This window comes from Petromyzon marinus, chromosome 2, assembly GCF_048934315.1.
Source record: "Petromyzon marinus isolate PM22_M1 ecotype Great Lakes invasive population chromosome 2, UKy_Petmar_22M1.pri1.0, whole genome shotgun sequence".
Lineage (NCBI taxonomy): Eukaryota > Metazoa > Chordata > Hyperoartia > Petromyzontiformes > Petromyzontidae > Petromyzon > Petromyzon marinus.
The window spans coordinates 11,891,233-11,916,659 of NC_133668.1; the positions used below are offsets into that span (position 1 = coordinate 11,891,233).

The window sequence follows — 25,427 nt, forward strand, 5'->3', positions numbered from 1 at the left end:
CATTAAAAAGCAAGTTAAACCTAAACCAGGTCTCAAAAATCAAAGTTTCTCTACACACAGTGTTTTGTTTTTGTTGACATAAAAGGGTGTAAAAAGCCATAGCTAATGCTACTTGTGTTCAGCTATATTTTATGTTTCTCTCTTGGATTATATAACTCCCTAAAACATTCTCGACACTAACAAACTCCACATGTTGATATGACATTGCATGGTATATAGGGTACTTGAATAATGTAGGGTATTGCTAATTTGTTTAATTGTATCATCCTATTTGCCCCACCCTTAATGTTTATTTTATTTTAGCATACTGAGCTCTCAACATGGTTTACCCAAGTTTGATTCCCAACCACAGTTAACACTAGTGGGGAGTGATATCTGAAGCAGTCAACGGCCTCCGCTCTCAACAACTCACACGAACCAGCATGGTAAAATATGGTCAAACAACCCCCATGACCATGATGACATGGAAAGGGTGTTCACCCTGCAGTGGATTAACAAGAGCTGGAAATTAATCTACAGTATTACAATTAAATACATTATAAATTACAGTTTTTACCAGTCACTGAATGGACATATTGGAAGTAGAGATTATAGAACTACAATAAAACAATGTAGAGTCTGTATACATTTAATATGCTGAGACTGCCCGAGGACTACACTAGTTTGTGAGAGGCACTGGCCATCCTGAGGTTGCCTTGGGACTTTCTTGGTTCTGGCCTTCAGTTTCTTATTTCGTGACTGTACTCTGGAGTTTCACTCTTCTTTCACATTTCCCCGGCCTGCTCTACACCCCGATCACCACAGTCCTCACTCACTAAGGTAGCCTCCACACTTGTCAAGTGTCATGAGATGCAGTTTCTTTAGATGCTATTTCCAGTCAATTTAAATTGTTAATGCCATAACTGTGTAACTGCTCAATATCCCAGTTGTCTGGTGTATGGTCACATTAATTATTCTACGATCCATTAAAATTTGAATAAAACACTGCACATGGATATAATTGTAATACATTCAATTTATTTGTAAATCATAACATTAGGCTTTAGTATACTACACTATAGATTATGTATGTGACAGAGAAACACATTGTACAAGTCATCTTAAGATGCTTAGCAGTCAGGAAAGAAATCAGTAGCTGATAGACAACGAGACGAAGGCAAGGCTCTTCACTTCACAAGGCTCTTCACTTATGTTCACACCAGACTTCTTCTGAGGAATAAGCTAATGAGATGGCATGCAGGGTGTGAATGATCGTTAGAGATACCACAGCTGATGAGCTGAGACCCCACCGTGTGCTTATAACTTTAAAAGGTTCTCTATTGGATCAAGATATACTTATTGAAATTAAAATAATAATATTGAGTCTTTTTTACAAAGCCGTAATTATAATATATTGTGGGGGACAAATCCCCCCCAATATTCAAATATGCTCAAAATGCCCCCTCCCCCCCAATATCTCCATATATATAAAAGGCAAAGTTGTGAATGTGTGTCTGTTCAAAATGTTTATCGTACTTCCCGACATGCAACAAACTGCAAATTTGCCATGTGGGTACTTTCCAGACTGTACACCATGCAAAAATTATAAAAATACACCTTGGTATATATTTTTTTAGGGGGGGGGGGGTGGGGCTCAATAATGTGTATATTATTTGCACGGCAAGTGAGCTGTCACGTCAAATCTGTCACGTGACTCTCGCATGTGAAAGCGTAACGCATTGTAGTGTAGTGGTTAGCGCGCTGCACTACGAACCCGGCGACCCGAGTTCGATTCCTGCTCACGGCCCCCACTGGTGACGATAATTTTAACCGGTCCTGGGCCTCCCCTAGGTCGACTCAGCCTCAAACGAGTAACTGTTGTGGTGTGAACATTGCCACTGGGGAGACAAAGGCGGCCGGGTGTGGTGAATCCATGTCCCGGGCGAAGCCGGGTAGTATTGCTATAAAATAGATTTCTGTTTATATTATTGTGGTTATGATTGTACTTTATTAATCCCTAATCTCTGCCATTACATACAATGAAACAAGAAAAGGTTTAAAAAAACAGCAATGTAATACAATACACTATTGGACATTATTGTAAAAAAAGAAATAAAAAATCCATCCCATGTGTTAGTGAATTTTTTTAATATTATAGGCAGGAAATTAGTTTTCAAATTTAGATTTTTTCTGGGGGGGGACCCTCAGACCCCCTGGAAGATTTGGTCTCCCCCAATGTTGAATCCATGGCTACCGCCTTGCTTTTTTAATGTATAATATGGGTAGTGAAAGTTACAATAACAATTAAGGGACGCGATTATGTGTTTTTGTATGCAAAGTAAAGTTAAAATATTCTGAAAACCAGATAGTAAAATGAACACTCAAGCAACCAAGGCGTTCTGTTAAAGCCCTCAGTTAACCAACACGGTTGGCTACATACGGTGTGAAAGAAGTTCAACATGCATACATGAGGCCTCTCATTCTCCAATGCTACTGGCACGGCCTGGAATTCTCTTCCACTAACCATCCGTGCTGTTGACTCCCTGGCCCTGCTCAAGTCCAGGCTCAAGACCTTTTTTTCCCCTGCCTGACTCTCTCTCTATAAATAAACATGTCCACTGTTTATGTACATCTATAACAATAAATATGCCCAATCTTTATATTGTGTGTAAATGTGGTAGCATTTAGACGATATATAAATCCAAACTGCATTGTATAATTCCTCGTTTTGTGTTTAGAGAAATAGCTTGTGTTTTCCTCGCTTGACTAGTTATCCTCTGACAACACACAATGGCTTACTTTTTATAAAGAGGACCTCAAGACTGTAAATGATGACCACATTACCCTGCAAAGGGCAGCAGCATTCTTTCTGGTGCCATGGCTCATTCTGAACCGAGGCCAGAATTGCCTTTGTAAACCTACAAAATGTTAAGGTGACTGCAGTCATTTCAAAATTCCATTGGATACCCACTGTTCAGCATAAAAACCCCATCAACAGCCTTTATAAAAAAGGAAGAAAAAAATCTAATAATTTAGCATTGTAAATAACCCCACGTTTGCAATTGAAAGTTCCCAATAGATATAAGGTAGTGGGAGAGCGTGAAACTTAAAACATCACTTAGTATGGTGTGCAAACTTTAGGTGTCAGACACCAGTGCCATGGGGAAGTGGGCTTGTTTGAAGTGGACCCTGACAGTCACGCCATGCTGGTGGTGACAGACGGGGCAGCAACAGACACAGCATGCTAGGCACCGGCCTGCTTGGGAAAACCTACGGTACAGCACAAACCGGTGCCATGACCTGTGTGTTATGTGGTAATGAACACGCGTCTGTCAGGCTTAAACGGAACTTGGGTGGATGCTCACCACAGGAAAAAGTTAATATCAACAAATTGTAAACCCGTTGGTGACTGCTGTTGTCACTGTAAACGCTTCACTTAATGAAGTCAGAGTGATGGAATATTCGTGAAGCTTGGCGTCCATTTATTACTCCAGTATAATTCGAAGAGACGTGTGTTAGATAAAGGAGAATTAGATATTGTATGAGGAATTGTACATCTGTCTTACTCATGCAATTGCAATTTGAGATATAGAGCTGGCACGCAGGGAAGAGGGAACATTGTGCTTCTTGTATGCGTGCTTGCATGTGTTACACGGTAGATTACTGCAAACCGTACAAGTTTGGGCTATAATGAGCCACCGACGATAAACGCTTAAATTAACATTCTGTATGCACAGAGATCAACATTGCCAGGGCAATTGTCTATGCATATTTTTATAACCAGTTATATTGTTATAATTAAGATGTTACGTGTTATGATCTAACGAGTCTCTTATAATTTGCAGTCACTAAACCTGCTTAAGTAAATTTCACTGTGGGTGTATTTATTTTGTCCTTCACATTGCAGCTTCGATTGAACTTTGGTGTCTCAGACATCTGCTAAGTGGCAATTTCACACCATGCAGAGAAGTGGCTTTGATGTGCTGCAGCAGGGCATGCTGGGAAGTCCCCCTCACTCACCCTCCCAATCCTTCACCAGCCCTCAAACTCAACTGCATATAAACGTGGACTACAGCGCAAGACTCATCAGAGTGGTTCTGTCTTCAATTTTGTCCATTACCTTATGTTCCTGCTATCGGGTTGGCCCCATTGTGAGTTCTATTAAAGTAAAAATTGTAAAGAAAAGCAAATACCTGTTGTTAAGACTTAGGTCCACATCAACATAGGTAAGTAAAACTTTTGAGGGTTTGTTTAAAAATTGCAAAGAGGCTTTTCACCAATGAATTCTAAATGCTGTCTGTTCAATTGTGGTATAACTAAAGGGCGTTTGATATTTATCTTAAACCATATATCATAAAACAAATGCACTTTTATGAACCCTTTTGTTTGACGATTGTTTGTTTTTTCATCAACAGAAATTATCACGGAAGCATGGAGGCAAGCTGTGAGTTCCTGGACATAAGGGAGGATGCTTTTCAGACGGCATGTCCACTTGCTCCGACCAGACGGTATGTCTCTCTTTGAAACTTTCGTGACTGCAGGAATTCGTATTCTATGGTTCTTTCGGTAAAGTCACGTAGATAGAAAAAATAATAAAACAAGCGGTCGTCATCTGGATCTGGATGACGACCGCTTGTGTTGCGATCGAAATTTCGTGATATTTGTATTATTGTTTTAGTCACTTTATTTTTATTATTTAATTGGTATTATTTTTTCTATCTACGTGACTTTACCGAAAGAACCATGTAACATAGCACGTGCTTTTTTAGCCGATTTGATGGAGTACTGCAATGTTAAGAAAGTACAGTAGTGTTAATATACGTACATTATACTTTGTTTGTGGATTTATTTACTGCACATCTGCTTTTCCGGTGCCATATGTTTCATTTATACTCCACACCGTATCTTTATTGCACATTATTTCAGCGCACAACTGTGTAAACTTTAAAAAACGTCGTTTTATATTCAGGAAAACAAATGGCAATATTCTGCAGTTGTCTTGAATTTTCATGAAACTTTAAGAAATCAAAAATTCCGACGTATGCCAATTGCATTGTCTTGTCCACGGCTTGCATGTTCACAGTCTGTGCACGTGGCACAATGTTCATATTGTCTCAGTGCAAACAATAACTACGTCTCATTTATTCATATGTTGTGCTATACATTTTAAATGTTTGAAATAAAATGATGCTTCAGCAGTACACAGGCTTATTTTTTTTTATAGTTTCACCTGCTGAATTGCATTATTTTAATCAAAACACTTCAAGTGCTGTCACTTTGCACCGACTGCAAATAACCGACGGTCATGTGTTTTTTTTTATTAAAAAAAAACAACGTTTTCAGAGAAAACCAACCCAACCAGCGGGTGGGAGTAAGGCGGGCACGCAAGAACGAGCGCGAGAAGCTGCGGATGCGCAAACTGACCCGGGCACTGCGGGCACTGCAGGGCATCCTGCCCCCGCACCTGGCGGCCGTCGGTCGTCCACTCAGCAAAATCCAGACGCTCCGACTCACCATCCGCTACATAGCGCAGCTATCGCGCCTACTGCAGCACGGAACCGGGGAGGCCGGCGGATCGCAGGAGGTCAAAGACGGCTTGGCACAAAGCTGCTCCGAGCCTCCATCCCTCCTGCACGACCGGTCTCCGGGCAGCAGTTGGAAGTGGGAAGAAGATGTGGTTCACCCCGCAGTGGGGACATTGGGACAGTGGCACGCTTCACAGACTCTGCTCGCCTCCCAGCCACTGCCTCTTGCAAAGTGGGTCTCGCATGGAGCAGCGGCGGAGGAAGAGAGGGGTGTTGTATGCAAACAGGAACCCTCGTGGAATAGCTGTTCGCACGTGTACTGTGATCCTGACCCACGGTGGGCATCTGACAGCGAGGAGACATGGTCGCACTCATCCCCAAACAAGTCTGAATCGCCACTCGAGCAATACAGTCCCCGGTAAGGATAACATATCTTGTATTCTACTCCATGCTCGTGAAAGCTGGCTGCATGTCCTTGGAATGTGTTAAAGTATGTTTTTATTTTGTATTCTTGTTTTGGCAAGAGAGGACTTCCTTGAGAGATACTTTGGTCTCATTTATTTGAAACAAGTCTGCCGTTGCGGTGCAACAGTTGATGATGCTTAACAAAGGTTAAACGCATTATGCACTCTTAAATAGTATATACAGCAATTCATTTGTGAAAATCGTAATAGATCCGCAATCCGTGCATACAAAAATTAGTAGTGAATTGCAACACAGCAACTTTTGTTGAAATATGGCCAATCGAAGAAATGTGATATGTACTGTAATCGTAAATTGCTGTTCTGTAATTTCTCCAGTGGGCATTTTTTTTTCTGCACAGTGACAATGATCAGCAAATATCCTTGATTTGAAGTAATACTAACGTCGCATTCCTGTACTTGTGTGTATTATTTTTCCACAGGTACGTCAAGGGCTGGGAAGGAACAACCATGCAACCCTTCTCCATGCTCCACGCATAAATCGACTGCACCTGAAGTATTACATACTTTAAAAAAATATAATTTGTACATTTTAAACTTCTAAAACTCTACAGTATTTCTTTTAAAGCTTACAGTATTTTCCTGTATCTATCAACTGCTGGAAAAAGGCCTTCCCTCGTCGTGTCAGTCGTTGCGGTTGTTTGACCATAACTCCACCGCACTGGTTAGTGCAGATTGGTGAAGGGGTGCCGGATCGGTTTCGATATCACTATCCACTGATGTTAGCCATGGTTCAGGAATCTAACTCCCAGGCTAACATCCCAGCGTTGGAATGTACAGTATTTGGAACCTTTGGACCAAAGTTGGGCCAACGTTTTATGTATTCTGGGTCAGATGCCCATGTTCAGTGCTAAGCAACCACATTGTTAAACTTTTTAGCCACAATGACCCATGTAACTATGTAGCACAAATTTAGTCTCCTTTTTGCTTGTTCACATTGATAACATTTTCTGAAATTGTTGTTTCTGAGTTTTTACCGTGAGAGAGATCGTTGGCTGATAGCGTATAGCACTTTCAGTCAAAGTGTCCGGTATTTTGTTATTTATAACAGAATAATGTGTTTTATGTGGCCAGCCCGATTGAGAAAATTACAGAAGGTATGTTTGAAAGGAAAACATGCATTACGAAATGTCTATGAGTGCCGTACATTGTTAGTTAATTATAAAGTGTTTTGCTCTATCGTGATTGGCTCCTGTGTACTTATAGCTACGTCTAGTGTTTCTAATCGCTTTATATTAAAACAAGGCCGTGATTATAATATATATTGGGGGGGGACATATTTTTATATTGGGGGGGAACATATCCCCCCCAATATTCAAATATGCTCAAAATGTCCCCCCCAATATATTGATATGAAAAATATTGAAAAAATAATAATTGCTATGCTACGACAGGCAACCACGCACCGCCGTCCGAAATTACCATTAGCAAATGTAATCATAATCATAACTAAACTTAACAAATTGCCATTATTATTACTACCGATTCTAGTATTACGGTGTACTGCAGTTCTGCGTGTGGTGGTTTGTCCACGTGGTGTTGCCGTATCCCAGCAGCAGCCGTTGCTCGACTGCTGTGGGTAGGTGCAATCAATGTCAAACCCTGCCCTGTCTCTTCATTTCATTCCTTTCAAATGTATTAAAAAGTGGAAAACTAGAATGTAATATGAGTGTTACGTAGGCTGTCTCACTGTCGAGTGGAAACAAAGTTTTTGGTGAAAACGGGCCGATTTGCGATTTACTAATCAATCAACCATTTGAAAAGTTACTTGGAAAGTTAATTAGCCACACATTCACCCAGCGACCAACAGTGGCGCTCACGGGCGTATTCAACTAACGTGAATGTCTTTATTACGTTATATTTGTCAGAAAGCCCACGTGAAGTCTGAGTAAAGTGTCAATCCTTTATGTTGCGCTGCATGTGTTATATTTGTAGTAGCTTTCATTTATTGCTTATGATACATAGCATTATTAGTGTTTCTTTGATTAAAGTGCAAGCAGTTTTATTACAGTCAGCTTTCATTCAGAGTGAGTGTCATCATGAGCAAGAGGAAGGGTGGCAGATTTCTTTCTGGGGGGGGGGGGTGCCCTAGACCCCCTGGAAGATGTGGTCCCCCCCCCCAAATTTTTACCCCATGGCTACGGCCTTGTATCAAAACAATGCACACGTTGGTCTTACTATATTACTGCATTAGTCACCTGTGTAATGTTTGTAAGCGTTTCCCATCCACTTTAACAGCAGTGGCCCATCACGCAGATAAAGGACAAACTTTCCACGCAAATCAGAGATGGCTTAAAGCTCTCATCAGGAGTTAATTATCACTACCCCACTGGGTTTGCCCGGCGGGGGCATCTGGACAGGGCAGATGGGCGCCTTGCCCTGGTCTTCACACCTCGTGTCTGAGTCTCCCTCATCCCCTCGGCGTGAAGTGGCCGTGGCTGCCACAGCTGTTGCGTTGGGCGCCGCTCAGTCTGGGTTGGGATTAATCTGCGTGGAGTCTCCCAGGGGGGTGCCGGGACGAGACCACGATCCCCGCCACCCCACAGCGGGGCTTGGGTGTCAATGTTCGCTTTTGTGTGCAAACACCTACACACTAATATGGGCAGAGTAATTGAGTAGACACTACGCCCCCTCCTTCCCATGTAAAAAAAAAAATCCCCACCACATTAGCCAAGACTTCCTCAAAAAAAGGAAACATGCATTACACGACGTTTCGGGCAATGGTCCTTTATCATAGCATAGTTGTGTCTCCACATTAAAATTTAAGTTTCTTTACACATCCCATCAGCTACACGGCCTTCTTTCTGGGAGGGAATTTTTTTCAGCAGCTTTGATTCCGTGCAAGCAAACTCTGGACCGGCTTTGATATTCGTGTTATCTCAGCAGCAGTTCGGCTCGCTTGCACCAATGCTCATCAGCTATTTAGAGGTAAAGGCCGTCGCAAAACCATACGCTTATTTAGTTAGGCGTACGATAAGCCCTTTCACCTAGGACACATGCTTATTTTGTGACAAAGAGTCGTCGGGGTTGAGCCGGCCCGTCATCCCACCGGGGTCGATAAACATGAAAATCGCTTTGTGAAACGTCATCCGTGGTTGGATGGACTGGCCTCTGCCATAGGAATGCGGAATTTCCTCCTGTTAAGATACGCAGGGCCGTTAGCGTGCGAACACGATTGAATGAAGCGTGAGCTGGTGAGGTGGGTGAACACCAGCAATGAAGAAACAAAGGCGGTCGGGTGTGGTAATAATTCCGGACATTATTCGCTTGCTCTCGGAAGAGAGGAGACTTAAGAGGCGGGAAGAGGATCCGACAGGTAGACAGCAACCACGCGGTCGGCCGGCACCAAGAATACTGCCCAAGGTCGGCCGTCCTCTTTAACATGAAGGTGTTATCGGCCAATTAACGATGTTGGTACACTCGAAGAAAACCCCCACGCGTGCAAGGGGGCAACACTCTATCCCAATACAGGCCACGTGCATGGTCACCACCACCACTCCCCCAAACGTGTGACCTCAATAGGTGCTCGCTAACAGCAGCACATTTTAGAGATATAAAAATCCAATGGGGACTTTAACAGTACAAGAATTAATATAATAATGATGAAGTACAAGTATTGACAATGAGTGACTCGGCTATCTGATGAGTGACAGCGTCTGGTGAGTAAATTGGACTGTCAGGACATCTGTGGAAAGGAGCTTTATAGCTCATTGGATTTCTACAGTAAAAAAAATATTCTGAAACTCAAATAACGTGTTTAATACTGGTTTAATTGCCTTTATGACAATATTCGCATTACCTGACAACGTCTACAGAAACTTGTGTTGGTCCAGACGTCGATGCGTTGCAATCAGAATATACTGGAGGAATCCGATGACCTATGAAGCTCTTTTTCACAGATGTCCAGTACACAGATGAGCCGTATTATACAACCGTCTTGATTTGCTTTTCATACGGGCCCCGTTTGGAAGAAATGCCATCAAAAGTCAACTAAACGACGTATGAGCGTGGAGCAGTGGATGATGATCGCGTGTGTGATGCACGTGCTGGATGAATTTACAACGGGGCCACCTCGACACCCGCACCACAAACATTTTTTGTTAAAAATTAAATACTGTTGATGGGTTTATAAATCCATTGCGTGTCCAGTACATGTTGTTTAATTAGTGTGGGATGTGAACACATCCACCCTCACCCCGCCCCTCACCCCTCACCCCGCCCCTCTCACCCCGCCCCTCACCCCCTACCCCGCCCCTCACCCCCTACCCCGCCCCTCACACCCTCACCCCGCCCCTCACACCCTGACCCCAACCGACACCCCAATCCACACCCCGTCCCTCACCCCGCCACTCACCCCCCAACCCCGCCCCTCACCCCCTCACCCCGCCCCTCGCACCCTCACCCCGCCCTTCACGCCTTCACCCCAACCGACACCCCAATCCACACCCCTCCCCTCACCCCGCCCCTCACCCCCCAACCCCGCCCCTCACCCCAACCGACACCCAAGCCCACACCCCCTCTCCCCAATCCACACCCTGTCCCTCACCCCGCCCCTCACCCCCTAACCCCGCCCATAACACCGCCCCTTACCCCCTAACCCCGCCCCTCTCCCCGCCCCTCATCACCAACCCCTCTCGCTCGCCGGGAGAGTCACGTGACTGATTCTCTGGTCACGTGGTCGGGTTTCGCGCCAATTTAGAAGGAAGAGAGCAGCGCCACAGTTCAACAGATTGAGCACTCGCCGATACAACAACACAGTCACTGACACAGTCACTGACACAGTCACTGCCACAGTCACTGATACAGCCACTGATACAGTCACTGACACAGTCACTGCCACAGTCACTGATACAGCCACTGATACAGCCACTGATACAGCCACTGATACAGCCACAGTCACTGACACAGCCACTGATACAGTCACTGCCACAGTCACTGCCACAGTCACTGATACAGCCACTGATACAGCCACAGTCACTGATACAGCCACAGTCACTGACACAGCCACTGACAGCCACTGACACAGTCACCAACAGCCACCAACGCTCGCACACTAACTCCTAGCGCCCTACGAATACGCACACAACCTAACAACTTGTGTTACAATAATTAACTCAGTGTAACGTAGATAACTGTACAGCACTGTGTAACAGACAACGCGCTTGGTGAGCGACTCGGCTGCCTGGTGAGTGTCCAGTGACTACCTGAATCAGAGACTACCTAGTCACTGATTCAGGTGACTACCTAGTCACTGATTCAGGTGAGCGACCCGTTGGGTAACGACGTAGTCGTGAGTGAGTGACTGAGCTGTCTGGAGACTGACTTGGCTGCCTGATGAATGGCAATGCATGGTGAGTGATTAGGCGGTCTGGTGAGTGACTCGCTAAGTGACTGGGCTGTCTGAGTGAGTGAGTGAGCTGACCGAACAGGTCTGGGTGATTCGACTGAGGTGTCTGGTTCTCTGCGCTGCTGCAGGTGAGCAAGGACCCGGTCACCACCATGAGCAAGGCGAAGGACGTGACAGGCGAGTGTCACCCTGGGCCCTCTCTGTTCCACCAACACCACTCTGTAGCGAGGGAACTGGGGACCAGAGTTTATCGTGACCGTGACTTGAGCTCTGCTCAGGAGGACAAAATGTTGCGAAGTGTGGCCCCTGTTTCAGCCTCGTCCACGCGGAGAGCCTGAATATTTTCAATCTTATTGACGTTAGAGCAGACGCGCTTACGTGGCTTAGACAGGTTGACCTTGCATAAATCCTGACGGTAACAGCAGCAGTCTGTGTGGCATTTAACCCTTAAATGTACACGTTTCTGGTACATTGATAGACCGAAATATAACATGTTTAATGAATCATTGCAGTCACGAAAGCTTTAAATCGAAATGTTTAATGTGAGATGGCATTTTTTTCTGTCGTATCAGCCCCTGGAGTGATTTTAAATTACCTGAATCACCAGAATCGCCCATACAGTGCTCAAGATATACAGGGAAACCTGAACAAGCAACATGCCTTCGGAAAGACGGTGAGCATTTGACATGTGCACGTTTTTTTTTCAAAATCGATGAATAGGAAAATAAATATTCTCACAAACCGACCGTTTACAAATTTTCTTTCAAAGTGCATGCTCGCTTTTTTTCAGTATATCTGTTTATGCCTGGTGTCCTGTAATTGTTCACACAGGCTGTGGTAAAAGCCCTGGACCAACTTGCTCAGGAAGGGCAGATCAAAGAGAAGGTTTATGGAAAGCAGAAGATTTACTTTGCCAACCAGGTGAAAAACCAACACTTTTTTCCTCACACAAAGTTGGCATTTAAGACATTTCCTTAACGCATTTTAGCAGATTAGAGATGTAAGAATTTATACCCGCGTAAATTATCAATTGGAAAAATGTACTTGAACAAATACTTTTTTTTGTGGTCTATGGAAATTGCTGAAAATTATGACAAACTATTGTTTGATTATTTTTTTTAGGACCAGTTTCCAATAGTTGCGGATAATGAACTGAAGGACCTGGACCAGAAGATCGTGGAGCTCAATCAAGGGATAAAGGAGAATCAGCAGGTCTGCAAGGAGCTGGATACAGGTAAGGCATACTGATCCATTGCCCCACTGCACTGCCGAGTATTCCCTGACAATGTGCAGGTTTGTGTGGTACATATACAGTCGTGCACTTCAGGCAAATATTTAACCTTGTGCATTATTATTATGAATCCAAGGCAATGAAATGGAATGGCAACTGATGGGGAAATCATCTGACATTTGCTTATGCTTCATAAAGAATTTGGTTCATATAGAGTAAGAGTTCCTCTTTTGACCAGTATTGCATGTGTTACCTTGCTGTGTTTATCTGAAATACGTGGGGTGCCTTTGAAATAGTTGTGACAGCATGCACAAATATATGCTGCTGTATGTTTAAAGAAAACTAAAGTGTGAGAATAGTAGTATCCAATCATATATGTACTGTCAGGTATTGTACATCTGAAAGAGATCTGATGATGATTTATACAACATGGGGACCTGGCCAAGGTGAATCTTAAAAGTAAAACCTTAGTTTTAGAAATAAACATAGTTTTGTAAGGTACCCACATTCTAATGCTGTAAAGAATCAGAATGTTTTATGTCAATATGAAACACAGCAGCTTCGGGAGGCCTTCATCCAGCAATGGATTACACATAGCTCATACTAATTCATTCATCAATCACCCAAGAAAGCCACGCTGTTTTCAGCATTAGGATTGTATTCAACACCAATGCCTTTTTTTGGTTTTAGCTTTGGGAAGAAACCAGAGAACCCGGAGGAAATCCATGCAGAATAAGGAACGAACATATAAACTCGACACAGAAAGCCACCCGAGTCAGGAATTTAAACCAGCTCCTTGGTGTGAGGCAAAAGTGATACCACTGCACCACCCTGCTGTCCATGATCATCATGAAGCAAGGCAAGAGTTGTAAATATGGGCTGTGTGTGTGTAGAACTGCGAGGATTGACTAACTCCATGGTCACCGAAGACCTAAAGGGGGAGACAGAGCGGCTGCGTGCAGACTGCTCCGCACTAGAGGAGCGACTCAACACGATCAAAAACTCTTCTAATGTCGTCACGCCGGAGGAGAAGGAAGAGGTACATTTATGATGGATTTTATGCGGTATGTGCTGTTGTATAAGCAAGTTCTGACTGCTACGTTAGATCTAGAATCTTCTGTTGATAAATAAGATGTATTGTTTAAAATATTGAAGTTTTTGTTCCTTTGTAGGTGTACAAACACAGAGTTCAATATGTGAAGGAGTGGAGAAGAAGAAAGAGAATGGTATGGCTGATGCATTGGCTGGGTGTGGTTTAATTTACCAAAGCAACGTAACATTGAACTGGGACTTAATTTGGTATTGTACAATTCCTTCAAGATATGTTGTAAAATATTGGTCAATCTTATTTTACAGGCTACAGATATGATTGATGCAGTTTTGGAAGGCTACCCTAAGACAAAAAAACACTTTTACGTAAGTGCAAACATTTCTTTACTTTGCCGAAAGAATGACAGTTTTTTTTCTCCAAATATTTGCCGTCCCATCTTGAGACCTTCAGGATATGTGTAGGTTATATGCTTTCCATGATGACCATACTGAAGATTGAGATACTGTGTCTAGCTGATATTTGACACATAGAACATCACTGAGAGATGGGACTGCATGTACAGTGAGGGAAAAAAGTATTTGATCCACTGCTGATTTTGTACGTTTGCCCACTGACAGAAATGATCAGTCTATAATTTGAATGGTAGGGTTATTTGAACAGTGAGAGAATAACAACCAAAAAATCCAGAAAAACGCATGTCAAAATGTTATAAATTGATTTGCATTTTAATGAGGGAAATAAGTATTTGACCCCCTCTCAATCAGAAAGATTTCTGGCTCCCAGGTGTCTTTTGTACAGGTAACGAGCTGAGATTAGGAGCACATTCTTAAAGGGAGTGCTCATAATCTCAGCTTGTTACCTGTATAAAAGACACCTGTCCACAGAAATAATCAATCAATCAGATTCCAAACTCTCCACCATGGCCAAGACCAAAGAGCTCTCCAAGGATGTCAGGGACAAGATTGTAGACCTACACAAGGCTGGAATGGGCTACAAGTCCATTGCCAAGCAGCTTGGTGAGAAGGTGACAACAGTTGGTGCGATTATTCGCAAATGGAAGAAACACTAAAGAACTGTCAATCTCCCTCGGCCTGGGGCTCGATGTAAGGTTTCACCTCGTGGAGTTGCAATGATCATGAGAACGGTGAGGAATCAGACCAGAACTACACGGGAGGATCTTGTCAGTGATCTCAAGCCAGCTGGGACCATAGTTACCAAGAAAACAATTGGTAACACTATGCCGTGAAGGACTGAAATCCTGCAGCGCCCGCAAGGTCCCCCTGCTCAAGAAAGCACATATACATGCCCGTCTGAAGTTTGCCAATGAACATCTGAATGATTCAGAGGACAACTGGGTGAAAGTGTTGTGGTCAGATGAGACCAAAATGGAGCTCTTTGGCATCAACTCAACTCGCCATGTTTGAAGGAGGAGGAATGCTGCCTATGACCCCAAGAACATCATCCCCACCGTAGAACATGGAGGTGGAAACATTATGCTTTGGGGGTGTTTTTCTGCTAAGGGGACAGGACAACTTCACCGCATCAAAGGGACGATGGACGGGGCCATGTACCATCAAATCTTGGGTGAGAACCTCCTTCCCTCAGCCAGGGCATTGAAAATGGGTCGTGGATGGGTATTCCAGCATGACAATGATCCAAAACACACGGCCATGGCAACAAAGGAGTGGCTCAAGAAGAAGCACATTAAGGCCCTGGAGTGGCCTAGCCAGTCTCCAGACCTTGATCCCATAGAAAATCTGTGGAGGGAGCTGAAGGTTCGAGTTGGCAAACGTCAGCCTCGAAACCTTAATGACTTGGAGAAGATCTACAAAGAGGATTGGGACAAAATCCCTCCTGAGATGTGTGCAAACCTGGTGGCCAACTATAAGAAACGTCTGACCTCTGTGATTGTCAACAAGGGTTTTGCCACCAAGTACTAAGTCATGTTTTGCAGAGGGGTCAAATACTTATTTCCCTCATTAAAATGCAAATCAATTTATAACATTTTTGACATGCGTTTTTCTGGATTTTGTTGTTATTCTATCTCTCACTGTTCAAATAAACCTACCATTAAAAATATAGACTGATCATTTCTTTGTCAGTGGGAAAACGTACAAAATTAGCAGGAGATCAAATACTTTTTTCCCTCACTGTGGATGTTTTATAAATCCAAACTGGATTGTAACTACAGCAATATCAATGTTCACTGTAAAATATGTTCATATATTTTTTCCTATTTTTAGGAGGAAGTTGGCATTGAAACAGATGATGATCACAAGGTGACCATTCCCAACATTTAAATTCAGTACAACTGCTTTCATGTCTTTAATAAACCATTGTATAGTTGCTTTACAAACTGGTTTTTTTAATTTCTAATGCTGCAAGCATATAAAGCATTACCTCTGTCTTGTACTGGGGGAACAATAACTCTCATAGAGACAATGAGTTCAACGAGAGTATGCAGTTGTGTTGCTATGAGTTATACACTTATAGTAAACCGAGAAAATTAATGAAAGGGTCGATAAAATGGCTTGAATTTGCTGTTGTGCAAAATTATATAGATTCGAGAATGCTTACAGTGGGTTTGCATTTCATAAATGAAGCTTGTGTTGCCTTTCTGTTCATGACTTTTATAAAGTGATGCCAATTAAACTGGCAATCCAATTTAACGAGATGATAAAGGTATGAGTGGAACAATATCAGCTGGCTTCTATAATACCATGCAACAAAATGTTCGGTGCATAGATTGATGGATTTAAGCAAATCTAATTTTGGAATATGACTTGCTCCATATGTTTGCTATCAATGATTGCAGCAAATATCTACACCAATAAACGTGCCTTGTGCGTAATAAGGATTGTTGCAGATGTATTGACTTTGTTGGCTTTAGATGGTATCACATGATTTTAGTTGCTGTGTTTTTTTATTCAAACACTTAAAATTAAGAAATAATAGAATACCTTCAACAATTCATTCTATGGTAAGGAGCCTTTTTATTTGTCACGAAAAAACATTTTTAAGAACTTGTACATATTACAAATAAATTGGTGTGAGTTTGTTACATCAAGGCATTTCTTGTTTCCCCTGAACTAATGTGGTCTTATGCACATGTATTGTACGTACCTGAATTAAATTTAGTAAACATTTATACACAAATGAAATCCAAAGATGAATAACTGTCAAATAAAAAAAAACCTCAATAATAAATATCCACCTCAACAAAGACATGTTTTTATATTTTGTTATATTTTGACACAGGCTGCACAATACTGTAAAGAGGTCCTTTGCCTTAAATGCTGACCAATTACATATCTATGATACCACTGTGGCCGAGAGGTCAACTGTCTTGATTGAGAGCTCTCAGAATGGTGGAGTATTTGCTCTGTTGCAAGCTGCCGTTTTTACTGGTCTGAGTATTGCTATGTATACAGCCCTTTTCTGTGTGGAACGGTGGTGGCACTGGTCGTGTCGCTGATAAGTGTGGCACGCTCACACGTCCCGTCATCGTAAATGCTCCAGTCGCTCTCATCTGATGGCTCGGACGTCTCTGCACTCGGCAAGCCCTTTGGGACATCAAGCGGCTTTAAAAACAACAAGAACACAAAGAGAAATAGCTCCATAAAAAAGTATCAACGTTTCCAACGTGATTACATTTACTTGTGAATAAAGCAATGCAATGTGCCCATCTGAACTTTATTTGGCAGTGGATTGTAATTTATTTCAATTCCCATCCCCAACAAGAAGTTGCCCTTTTATGCTTTTAGAGCAGAAAGATAGGTAACCATGCCTGTTTGTAGCAGATGTAGCAGAAAGCAACCATCACAGAGAAGGCCTCGCCGAGAAAGGCTGCCAGCAGTGACCCCACGCCCAGAGCGGCACCGTGCACACTGCACACCACCACACACCCGAGTGTGCACAGCCGTCACATCTCGAGAAGCAAATTGAAGACTAATGTATGGTCTAATTTGTGTTCATCTGATGTGCAAGCATGTGTTTGACACTGGAATAAAAGATATGGTTAAGCTGGGCGCTCATAGTGAAGTCGATCAAACATGCCCAATGTTTGGCAGTGTGCACTTAAGTCATTGTTCAAAATAAATAAAAATGCTTCTAAAAATGAAAATTGAAGGTTACGAAAAGTGCACCAATCAATTAACAGAAGAACTCAACTTAAGAAACAGTAGACAAAACACCTGTATGTATTTTGGGGATTGACAGCCCACTGTGGGAAAATCAAGTGGTTGTCATATACATAGACTTCGGAATGGCAAATTTCCATAATTTAGGGCTATGAATAGGAGTTATTTCTGCCTAGATGCTCATTTGCACAATAAACCACTCTAATTACCATGCGTACATTGTGATGCATTTGTTGACAAATGTGTTGCGTTTTATGATTTGTACATTGTAGTTCTGTGAATGTTCTTTGTGTAAATGCCCACCCGAGGTAGGGCAGGGCGAGGAGGCAGCTAACGAGTACAGTGAGTCGAATAAACGGGCTTGGGGCCATGATTCGCGTTTGCTTGAGCATCATGAGCCACCCACTGAGATGTGCACGGATTGTAACTGTGAAGGAAAGAGACATGATGATCACTCGGTATCTAGCAGTGGCAGAAGGTAATGCTCCAGCACAATATCTAATATTGACCTTGGTGATTAAAAGTGTGACAAGGTAGGCGATTTTGAATTCTGCTTATTGCATTTATTTCTGTGATTTATAAACTTAAACATGCAAAGTTGAATTTATATAGATCATTATTTTCGATTGACAAATAATACAATTGTAAAATAAATCAAATGGAAACTAAATTAGTCTTGAGATAGCTATTAGTCTCTCTGGTTGTGACATTATAAATATAAATAATGCACGTGGTTAATGTTTTCAATAGGAATGATAAATCCACCACAGCAAAATCAAATAGAACCTTAATTTCAGCTGAGCTTCCAAATCCAAATCGGACAGATCTGAATCTTTAGCGCTTGACCGTTAAAAGAAGAAATATAAAACAAATTACAATTTGCTATTTTTTTAAGTCCTGGTAATACCACCAACAGTGAGTAACAATATCTGCATCAACCTTGGGGTGGACCCTGGCTGGTATGGCTCAGATGAAATATGTCATTTGTGATCAAGGGTGGGATGTAATAACTTCTCACTCCATGGTAATTGTTTTTAACTCTCGCACCATTGTAAATATTTCATTCTCATTATACTCAACCATGATCTATCCACTGCTGGACAAAGGCCTCCCATAGCCACCATTAACTCTTGAGGATATGGCGATGCAACAATCTGCCTATCTCTTGGAATACAAATTGATCTCTATACTACTCCATGGTGGATGCTGTCTTGGGTGTGTACCCATTTCTAGTTTTGAAAGTCCCATCGAGGGAAGACATTTAAATAGTCGAGGGTTATTTCAGATCCCATGATGATGCACATGGGAAGCATGCACAGCTGGTAAAAGCGAGCACTTACTTGGGATTGGAAAGAACGAAAAAATTTGAAGTGGAACAATGCAGCGTTGGGCAAATGTGGGCTTCAGCCCAATGATGGTCACCAGAATTCTCTGAGCCAGCCCAGGGAACCAGAACATCAGCAGGCACAACTGTGGCAGAGTATGGGAACATTGTTTTATACGAAAGACATAACAGAATCAGAAAATGCAAATTCTGCTGTTAGGCGATTCACCAGAATTGTATTGGTAAAATTATCATGAATTGTACTTACGCTGAAGGCAGTAGCAAAACAAGCTGCTGTGAAGTTCCTTATCTCTGCAGGAGAGAAGTATCCTCCAGGTGATGACAGCGAGCGGTTTCTGGGATTAGTCTGTAGCATACAGTTGTAGTAAAAGTAAAACCCCTAAAGTATAGGCTGCATTTTCTAAATATGCTAAAATTATGAGTGACCTTCAAATGTATATCCTGCACATTCTTAGAGGCTGAAAATACATTTTCTTGTTTGGTTATATGATTCCAGCATGGTGTTAAACCCCATGGGATTATTGGGTAATAAATCATCGCATGTGCAATTGCATTTTAGTTGAGGGAGCAGTTTTTACCTTCATGGTTCATTTAGCACTATTGGTGTTGTATATAAGCCACACAAATAACAAGTTGGGTTTTTTAACGGGGAAGATATTTCCCACAAAAATTATGTGTTATGTTTACATAAATATAGAGATGTACCTTACAAAAAGCTGGGTATATTGTTCTCAGGTCTCTGAGCCATCCATAAGGCATGTGTCCCACTGGATAGGTTGTTGTCATGATTGCTACAGCCTACAGGAAGGCAACACAGCAATCAGTGTATAAAGCAGTGTATTTGTGACAGGCTGCACTTGTAACAGGACTTGGCAGAGTATAAAATCAGATTTGCACATCATACCCACAACTATATTTAAAAATACCTCTACAGTTGACAAGAAAGTAAATAAGTAAACAACAGCCTCCTTCACATATCTGTTCCTTCATGTAAAAGAAAAAAATAACAAATGTTTACACATCCCGTTAGCCCCAAGGCCTTCTGGGATTGCATGTCAGCAGCATTTGTTCAACACAAGCAAATTGGCCTCGACACTGAGCGTCCCAATAGGAGAATCATGAATTCAATATCTGCTTATTTATCTTGTCGTTTGTACTCTCCACGATGTTGATGATTATTTCGTTTTGCATTGGCTGTTTTTGCGTCGAACTGGGATCGCATCTGGTGGGGAAGGTCCTTGCCTATCGAAATCTGGCAGTTGGCTAACATTGCTGCGGGCAGGCTTGTGAAACGTTGAATGTCAAAACAGGTCCAAAGTTGTATTAGTTTATCCTGCTGAGATTATGCACTCCTAGAGTGCCAGATGGCTGATGGGATGTGTAAAAAATACTTTACATTTGTTACGTGAAAAGACAGATATGTGAAAGAGCCGTATTATCTCTATTCTTTGGGTCTTTCGGTAAAGCCGCGTAGATAGAAAAATAATAAAAAAATATCACGACGTTTCGATCGCAACACAAGCAATCGTCATCAGGTGAAAAAATATAGCGGGAGAGCTATATTGTTTCACCTGATGACGATTGCTTTACCGAAATACCCAAAGAATATGAATCCCTGCAGTCACGAACGCTTTAAGTCAAGATGTAGCCGTATTATCTGTTTATTTTTACGTACATTCTCCACAACGACACTGATTGTTTTGTTTATAATGAGTAGTTGACTGCACACATATTCAAGCGACATGTCACTGCACACGGGTTTCCCCATTTAACTATTTTCATATTAGCCTTTTTTGGTCTTTCTTCAACAACAAACATATAAGCAGTGTAACCAAGTAATGGGACGTCAATCGTTGCATTACCTCCGTGGCAGCAGGCGTTCCACGGAGGTCTCGAGACACCAGCAGATGGACAATGGGCCGGCTGATCCTCTGGGACGCCAGTATGAGTGCCAGTGGCCACCAGAAGTTGAGCATTCTGCACACCGAGACCTCTGTCTAAACATACACCCCAAGCGTTCATTAATGCACAGTCACAATCCTGCCAGCACATGCTTCAAAAATTCCCAAATAATGATTTATCTATAAGTCAGGCATTATTGTAATATGTTTCTAAAAGCATTTGAAATCATGTCTACAATCGTGTTCTCACCACATCGGGTCTGGCTTCCTTAAGAAGAAGGCCTTGCACCTTGATGTAGTAGGTAAGGCAAACCATGGCGAGTCTGACCATGGCGCCGGTGTATAAGGCCAGGATGGGGACCAGCAGTGGGTCACACTCAACCCTGCTATGCACAAACACTGTCACAAATGCCACCTGACGACACACAGAGACTTTTATGGTAAGTGCAGCTCAAACCGGTTACCAAAGGTTAGAAAAAGTAGCATTTTGCCTCCAATGGCCACATTTTAAACATTTGTAGTTTAGACACGGGTTAAACTGATCGAAATGTGAAACTTAATCCTTAAGGTTTTTTTTTTAATTCATGAATATCAAAGAATGCACTGTATTGCGGCCTGACTTGCCTGTGCGCAGACATCAGAAACGGAGGCACCGCCTACAATCATGGTGTACTTGTGCTTCAGCAATATGCCCACATGTGTCCACGCCTGAAGGGAACATATAAATACAGCTGAAATCGTTGGTATTGTTGGCAAAGACTACAGTATTTGCCTTGCTTAATTTTTTTTAATTGCAACTATTCAAAAAAAGTGTTTTTTTAGGAGCACTTGTATACTTTATGCATAATGCTCTCTGGATTAAAAAAAAATCCTGGAAGAGCCCTAAGTTGGATGTTGGTGTAATGGGTCACCAGTAACTCACCAGGGCATCAACTAGAGGATAAGCCGCCAGGTACAGAAAAGCTTGCCGCGTTTTTCTCCCAACAGCCTCGTCCACTTGATGTAGCCGATCAATTGTGTAATAACCCAAGTCAGTGAATGCTGTGAACCATGAGAGTTCCACATTAGTGATCACATAAACGCATGACACACTTTTCCCCAACATTTGCATTGACAAAAAGGCCGATTGTTTTTACACCCAGTCGTTGTTGCTGAGCAAAAAAAATAATTCAATAAATATTGATCAACGACGATACATTTTGAGCTGTGAGCTGTAATGAGGCATCAATAATTTGACTACATCTTAGCGCACAACTATAAACGGTTACTCTCTCCACAACATCCAGAAGTCACTCAATGAGCAAAGTGGGTCTGCACTGAACTTTGCTTCTTGTGCCTATTCTGCACAATTTCCTCCAGTTATTCATCTTGCTACGAAGTTTACTTATGACATACGAATGAAAAAGCCTAAGCTATTGCGTAACTAATCTCGGCAACTAAATACAAACTAAAACTATAAAAAGCGTGGAAGCATCACAAATTTAAAATCTGCTAGAATATATTCAGAAACTATTTGCCACCATCCGGCTGCACGGGTCAGATTTGGGTAGAACCAGAATGATGAGCATCTGCTGACCAATGAGCATGTGGAATGCAGCCACCATGACACCGGTAAAGGCCATGCAGCCCAGGGCCTTGGAGCGCTCCCGCCGGGTGCTCACGAGCACGAGCCCCACGTGCTTGAAGTCGCTCATGGGTCCCGTGAAGAACTTCATAAGGGAGTAGGCCAGGCCATAGCTGGCCAGTGTCTCCACCGAGTTGTTGTTCACCGACGCTATCCCACGATTTAACACCTGGGGTAAAACATTCAATTTTTTTAAAATTACAAGCAGCGTTTCATTTCAAGAAAGTAAACTACCGATAGTCTAACAGAGGTGTGCGCAATGTTAATTTGTCACAGATGGAACTTTCCATTTCAAATAAGCGTTAAGCAAATTCGTACAGAGTTTAACTTCCTTGTGTGCTGATAAAAATAAAATGATGCTGCCATCAGCATTGCACAGGATGCTGGTTGACACCACCTTCCTGGTGACTACCGTTTAGTAACCAGCATCCTGATGGCAGTTGCCAATATCCTGTGTGCAATGGTGTTAACAGCTTAACAATTTTATCAGTGCACACACGAGCAAGTAAAAACTTTCGTAATTTACATCACACGTATTGGTCCCGTGAATTTGATATTCTATAACCTGTTTATTGACAAATGTAAGATAATTAATATTTGCTCATTTTTGTTAACATTAGGTGCCATACACATATCCTAAAATTCAATTTCACAAATGTTTTCATTTATGAATATTGCAGACATATACATATGGCCAGTTTAGTTTAATCCTGTTATATAGTGTACCACGGTTCTAGGGACTGCCAATTTGAGTCCTTATTTCTCCTTAGAACTCGAGTTCATGGAGGGCAACTACAATCGGTTTGAAAAAAGTTTCGGTTGATGTAAATTTCAGAGTTACTCGAGCTACCACATAATGGGGGCAGCTTTAACCCATAAATACCGGACATTCCAGTGTCGAACCCAAAACGTGACGTAGAATGTAGAATTTATTTGAGTTGTACGGTTCATGGGAACGTACTAACGTGCAAATACTCTGGTGACAGCGAGTATCCAATAACAACAACCATCATTTAGCGTAGATAACGTAGGTCAATTCTATTACGAACGCCAATGTATATACGTGTGCTAATCACGAGAGTTATTCAGGAGAGATTTCGTGTAGAACGCAGACTACGACACGTACGTTTAGGAATAGTTAAATGCATGAAAGGCACTTAATGCCAAAAAAACGTGTTCATATCGCTCTGTTGTGTGCACTATGGATGATGATGATGATGCACGCTGCCTGCCAAATATACGGTTGTGTGTGCGTGTCGTGGCTGTGTGTGGGATGTGGTCCTTATATAAATGAATGCACAACGTTATGGAATGATATTAGCATGAATGACGGGCTATATAAATTAAAAGTATTATTCTGATCCCTGGCCACGCCACAGCAGCAGCAACAGCGCCACGTTCCAACCGTGCCTCCGGCATCCTGGCGTCGAAGTGCCCGTTCACATATAAACATGCATACGTGCATGTGCTGATGATTGTGTGGACGTAATATTTGATGTGTGTACGCTATATGTGTTGATGAACACGCGCAGGTATTGTGTGTGCAGTAAATGTGAATTGAGTGCGCGTATGGCGCTGGACAACCCTCGCACAGGCGACGTACCATCACAATGAACTATTCGTATATAACATATATAACAAAAAAGGAAAACATGCTTAATTAAAAAAAACAGTCGTGCACAATCAAGTCAGCATGTGATGTACATACAGATCTGCACATGTATGTATGTGTGCGTCTGTTGCGTAAGTGTACACGTTGCGTGCGTTGCGTTGCGGTGGCTACCTACCTGCTCGCTCAGATCCGAGGCCAGGATGGTGACTGCGAGAGGGGCGAGGAAGCGGACCAGGGGCCAGTACCTGGCCAGGATCGCCATCCCGCAACCCGCCTCTGCCGCCACCTACAACGGCCGAGTGAGCCGCAGGCGCGAGCCGAGTGCCCGGGCCGGCCACGCCACCCCCCGCTTCCCCACCACACTACCCGCGTGCCCCCCACCCCCGCTTCCCCACCACACTACCCGCGTGCCCCCCACCCCCCGCTTCCCCACCACACTACCCGCGTGCCCCCACCCCCGCTTCCCCACCACACTACCCGCGTGCCCCCCACCCCCGCTTCCCCACCACACTACCCACGTGCCCCCCCCGCTTCCCCACCACACTACCCACGTGCCCCCACCCCCCGCTTCCCCACCACACTACCCACGTGCCCCCCCCCGCTTCCCCACCACACTACCCACGTGCCCCCCCCGCTTCCACACCACACTACCCACGTGCCCCCCCCGCTTCCCCACCACACTACCCACGTGCCCCCCCCCGCTTCCCTACCACACTACCCGCGTGCCCCCCCCCCGCTTCCCCACCACACTACCCGCGTGCCCCCCCCCCGCTTCCCCACCACACTACCCACGTGCCCCCCCCCACCCCTTGCTTAACAGCGTTGTCTGTGTGTACGTGTGTCAATATGCGTCTAGACGTGCCTATGCGTGTCTATATGTGTCTACACCCGTTTGTGTGCCCAAACGCGTGCGCGTCTATGCGCGTGTGTCTGTGTGTACGTGTGTCTGTGTGTGTGTACGTGTGTGTGTGTACGTGTGTGTGTGTACGTGTGTCTATGTGTGTGTGTACGTGTGTCTATGTGTGTGTACGTGTGTCTGTGTGTGTCTGTGTACGTGTATCTGTGTGTGTGTCGATGTGTGTGCACGAGTGTGTTTATATATGCGTGTGTGTCTATTCGTGTGTGCGTGCGTGCGAGTCAGATGGATTTTTTTGTACGTTTGTGTCCGTGGCGCGTGCACCCAAGGCGATG

General features: G+C 43.2%; 3 protein-coding genes across 4 annotated transcripts; 2 read left to right on the top strand and 1 right to left on the bottom strand.

The window, feature by feature from the left end:
* Positions 1–2,968: 2,968 nt before the first annotated feature.
* LOC116947353 (mesoderm posterior protein 1-like) lies at positions 2,969–7,893 on the top strand. Its single transcript, XM_032962992.2, has 4 exons — positions 2,969–4,205; positions 4,395–4,487; positions 5,323–5,922; positions 6,409–7,893. Exons 2-4 carry the CDS (start codon positions 4,411–4,413, stop codon positions 6,464–6,466), a joined length of 735 nt encoding a protein of 244 aa, XP_032818883.2. The 5' UTR covers positions 2,969–4,205; positions 4,395–4,410; the 3' UTR covers positions 6,467–7,893.
* A 2,745-nt stretch (positions 7,894–10,638) lies between these two features.
* On the top strand, positions 10,639–16,472 carry PSMC3IP (PSMC3 interacting protein). Its single transcript, XM_032962980.2, has 9 exons — positions 10,639–11,171; positions 11,462–11,510; positions 11,906–12,006; positions 12,165–12,254; positions 12,456–12,567; positions 13,458–13,603; positions 13,737–13,790; positions 13,921–13,980; positions 15,859–16,472. Exons 2-9 carry the CDS (start codon positions 11,486–11,488, stop codon positions 15,913–15,915), a joined length of 645 nt encoding a protein of 214 aa, XP_032818871.2. The 5' UTR covers positions 10,639–11,171; positions 11,462–11,485; the 3' UTR covers positions 15,916–16,472.
* A 116-nt stretch (positions 16,473–16,588) lies between these two features.
* Positions 16,589–24,600, bottom strand: LOC116947341 (mineralization regulator ANKH-like). Of its 2 annotated transcripts, none has more exons than XM_032962972.2 (12): positions 24,412–24,600; positions 22,577–22,793; positions 21,923–22,041; positions 21,625–21,708; positions 21,251–21,415; positions 20,962–21,096; positions 19,805–19,897; positions 19,347–19,445; positions 19,095–19,224; positions 18,058–18,181; positions 17,403–17,502; positions 16,589–17,178 (listed from the first exon to the last, which is right to left on the bottom strand). In XM_032962972.2, exons 1-12 carry the CDS (start codon positions 24,496–24,498, stop codon positions 17,035–17,037), a joined length of 1,497 nt encoding a protein of 498 aa, XP_032818863.1. In that variant the 5' UTR covers positions 24,499–24,600; the 3' UTR covers positions 16,589–17,034. The 2 variants fall into 2 exon arrangements, with proteins under 2 accessions (XP_032818863.1, XP_032818852.1); XM_032962961.2 differs by having other exon boundaries at positions 16,589–17,196.
* Positions 24,601–25,427: the final 827 nt, after the last annotated feature.

Bases quoted from the DNA above. Each gene is read 5' to 3' on its own strand.
- LOC116947353 (XM_032962992.2), top strand. From the start codon at position 4,411: ATGGAGGCAAGCTGTGAGTTCCTGGACATAAGGGAGGATGCTTTTCAG. The intron at 4,488-5,322 runs GTATGTCTCTCT...CAACGTTTTCAG, and splicing joins CCACTTGCTCCGACCAGACG to AGAAAACCAACCCAACCAGC. The intron at 5,923-6,408 runs GTAAGGATAACA...ATTTTTCCACAG, and splicing joins CTCGAGCAATACAGTCCCCG to GTACGTCAAGGGCTGGGAAG.
- PSMC3IP (XM_032962980.2), top strand. From the start codon at position 11,486: ATGAGCAAGGCGAAGGACGTGACAG. The intron at 12,568-13,457 runs GTAAGGCATACT...GTGTGTGTGTAG, and splicing joins CTGCAAGGAGCTGGATACAG to AACTGCGAGGATTGACTAAC. The intron at 13,604-13,736 runs GTACATTTATGA...GTTCCTTTGTAG, and splicing joins CGCCGGAGGAGAAGGAAGAG to GTGTACAAACACAGAGTTCA.
- LOC116947341 (XM_032962961.2), bottom strand. From the start codon at position 24,498: ATGGCGATCCTGGCCAGGTACTGGCCCCTGGTCCGCTTCCTCGCCCCT. The intron at 22,042-22,576 runs GTCAGCAGATGC...CATGGTTCACAG, and splicing joins TGCATTCCACATGCTCATTG to CATTCACTGACTTGGGTTAT. The intron at 21,709-21,922 runs GTGAGTTACTGG...TGTTCCCTTCAG, and splicing joins ATCCTCTAGTTGATGCCCTG to GCGTGGACACATGTGGGCAT.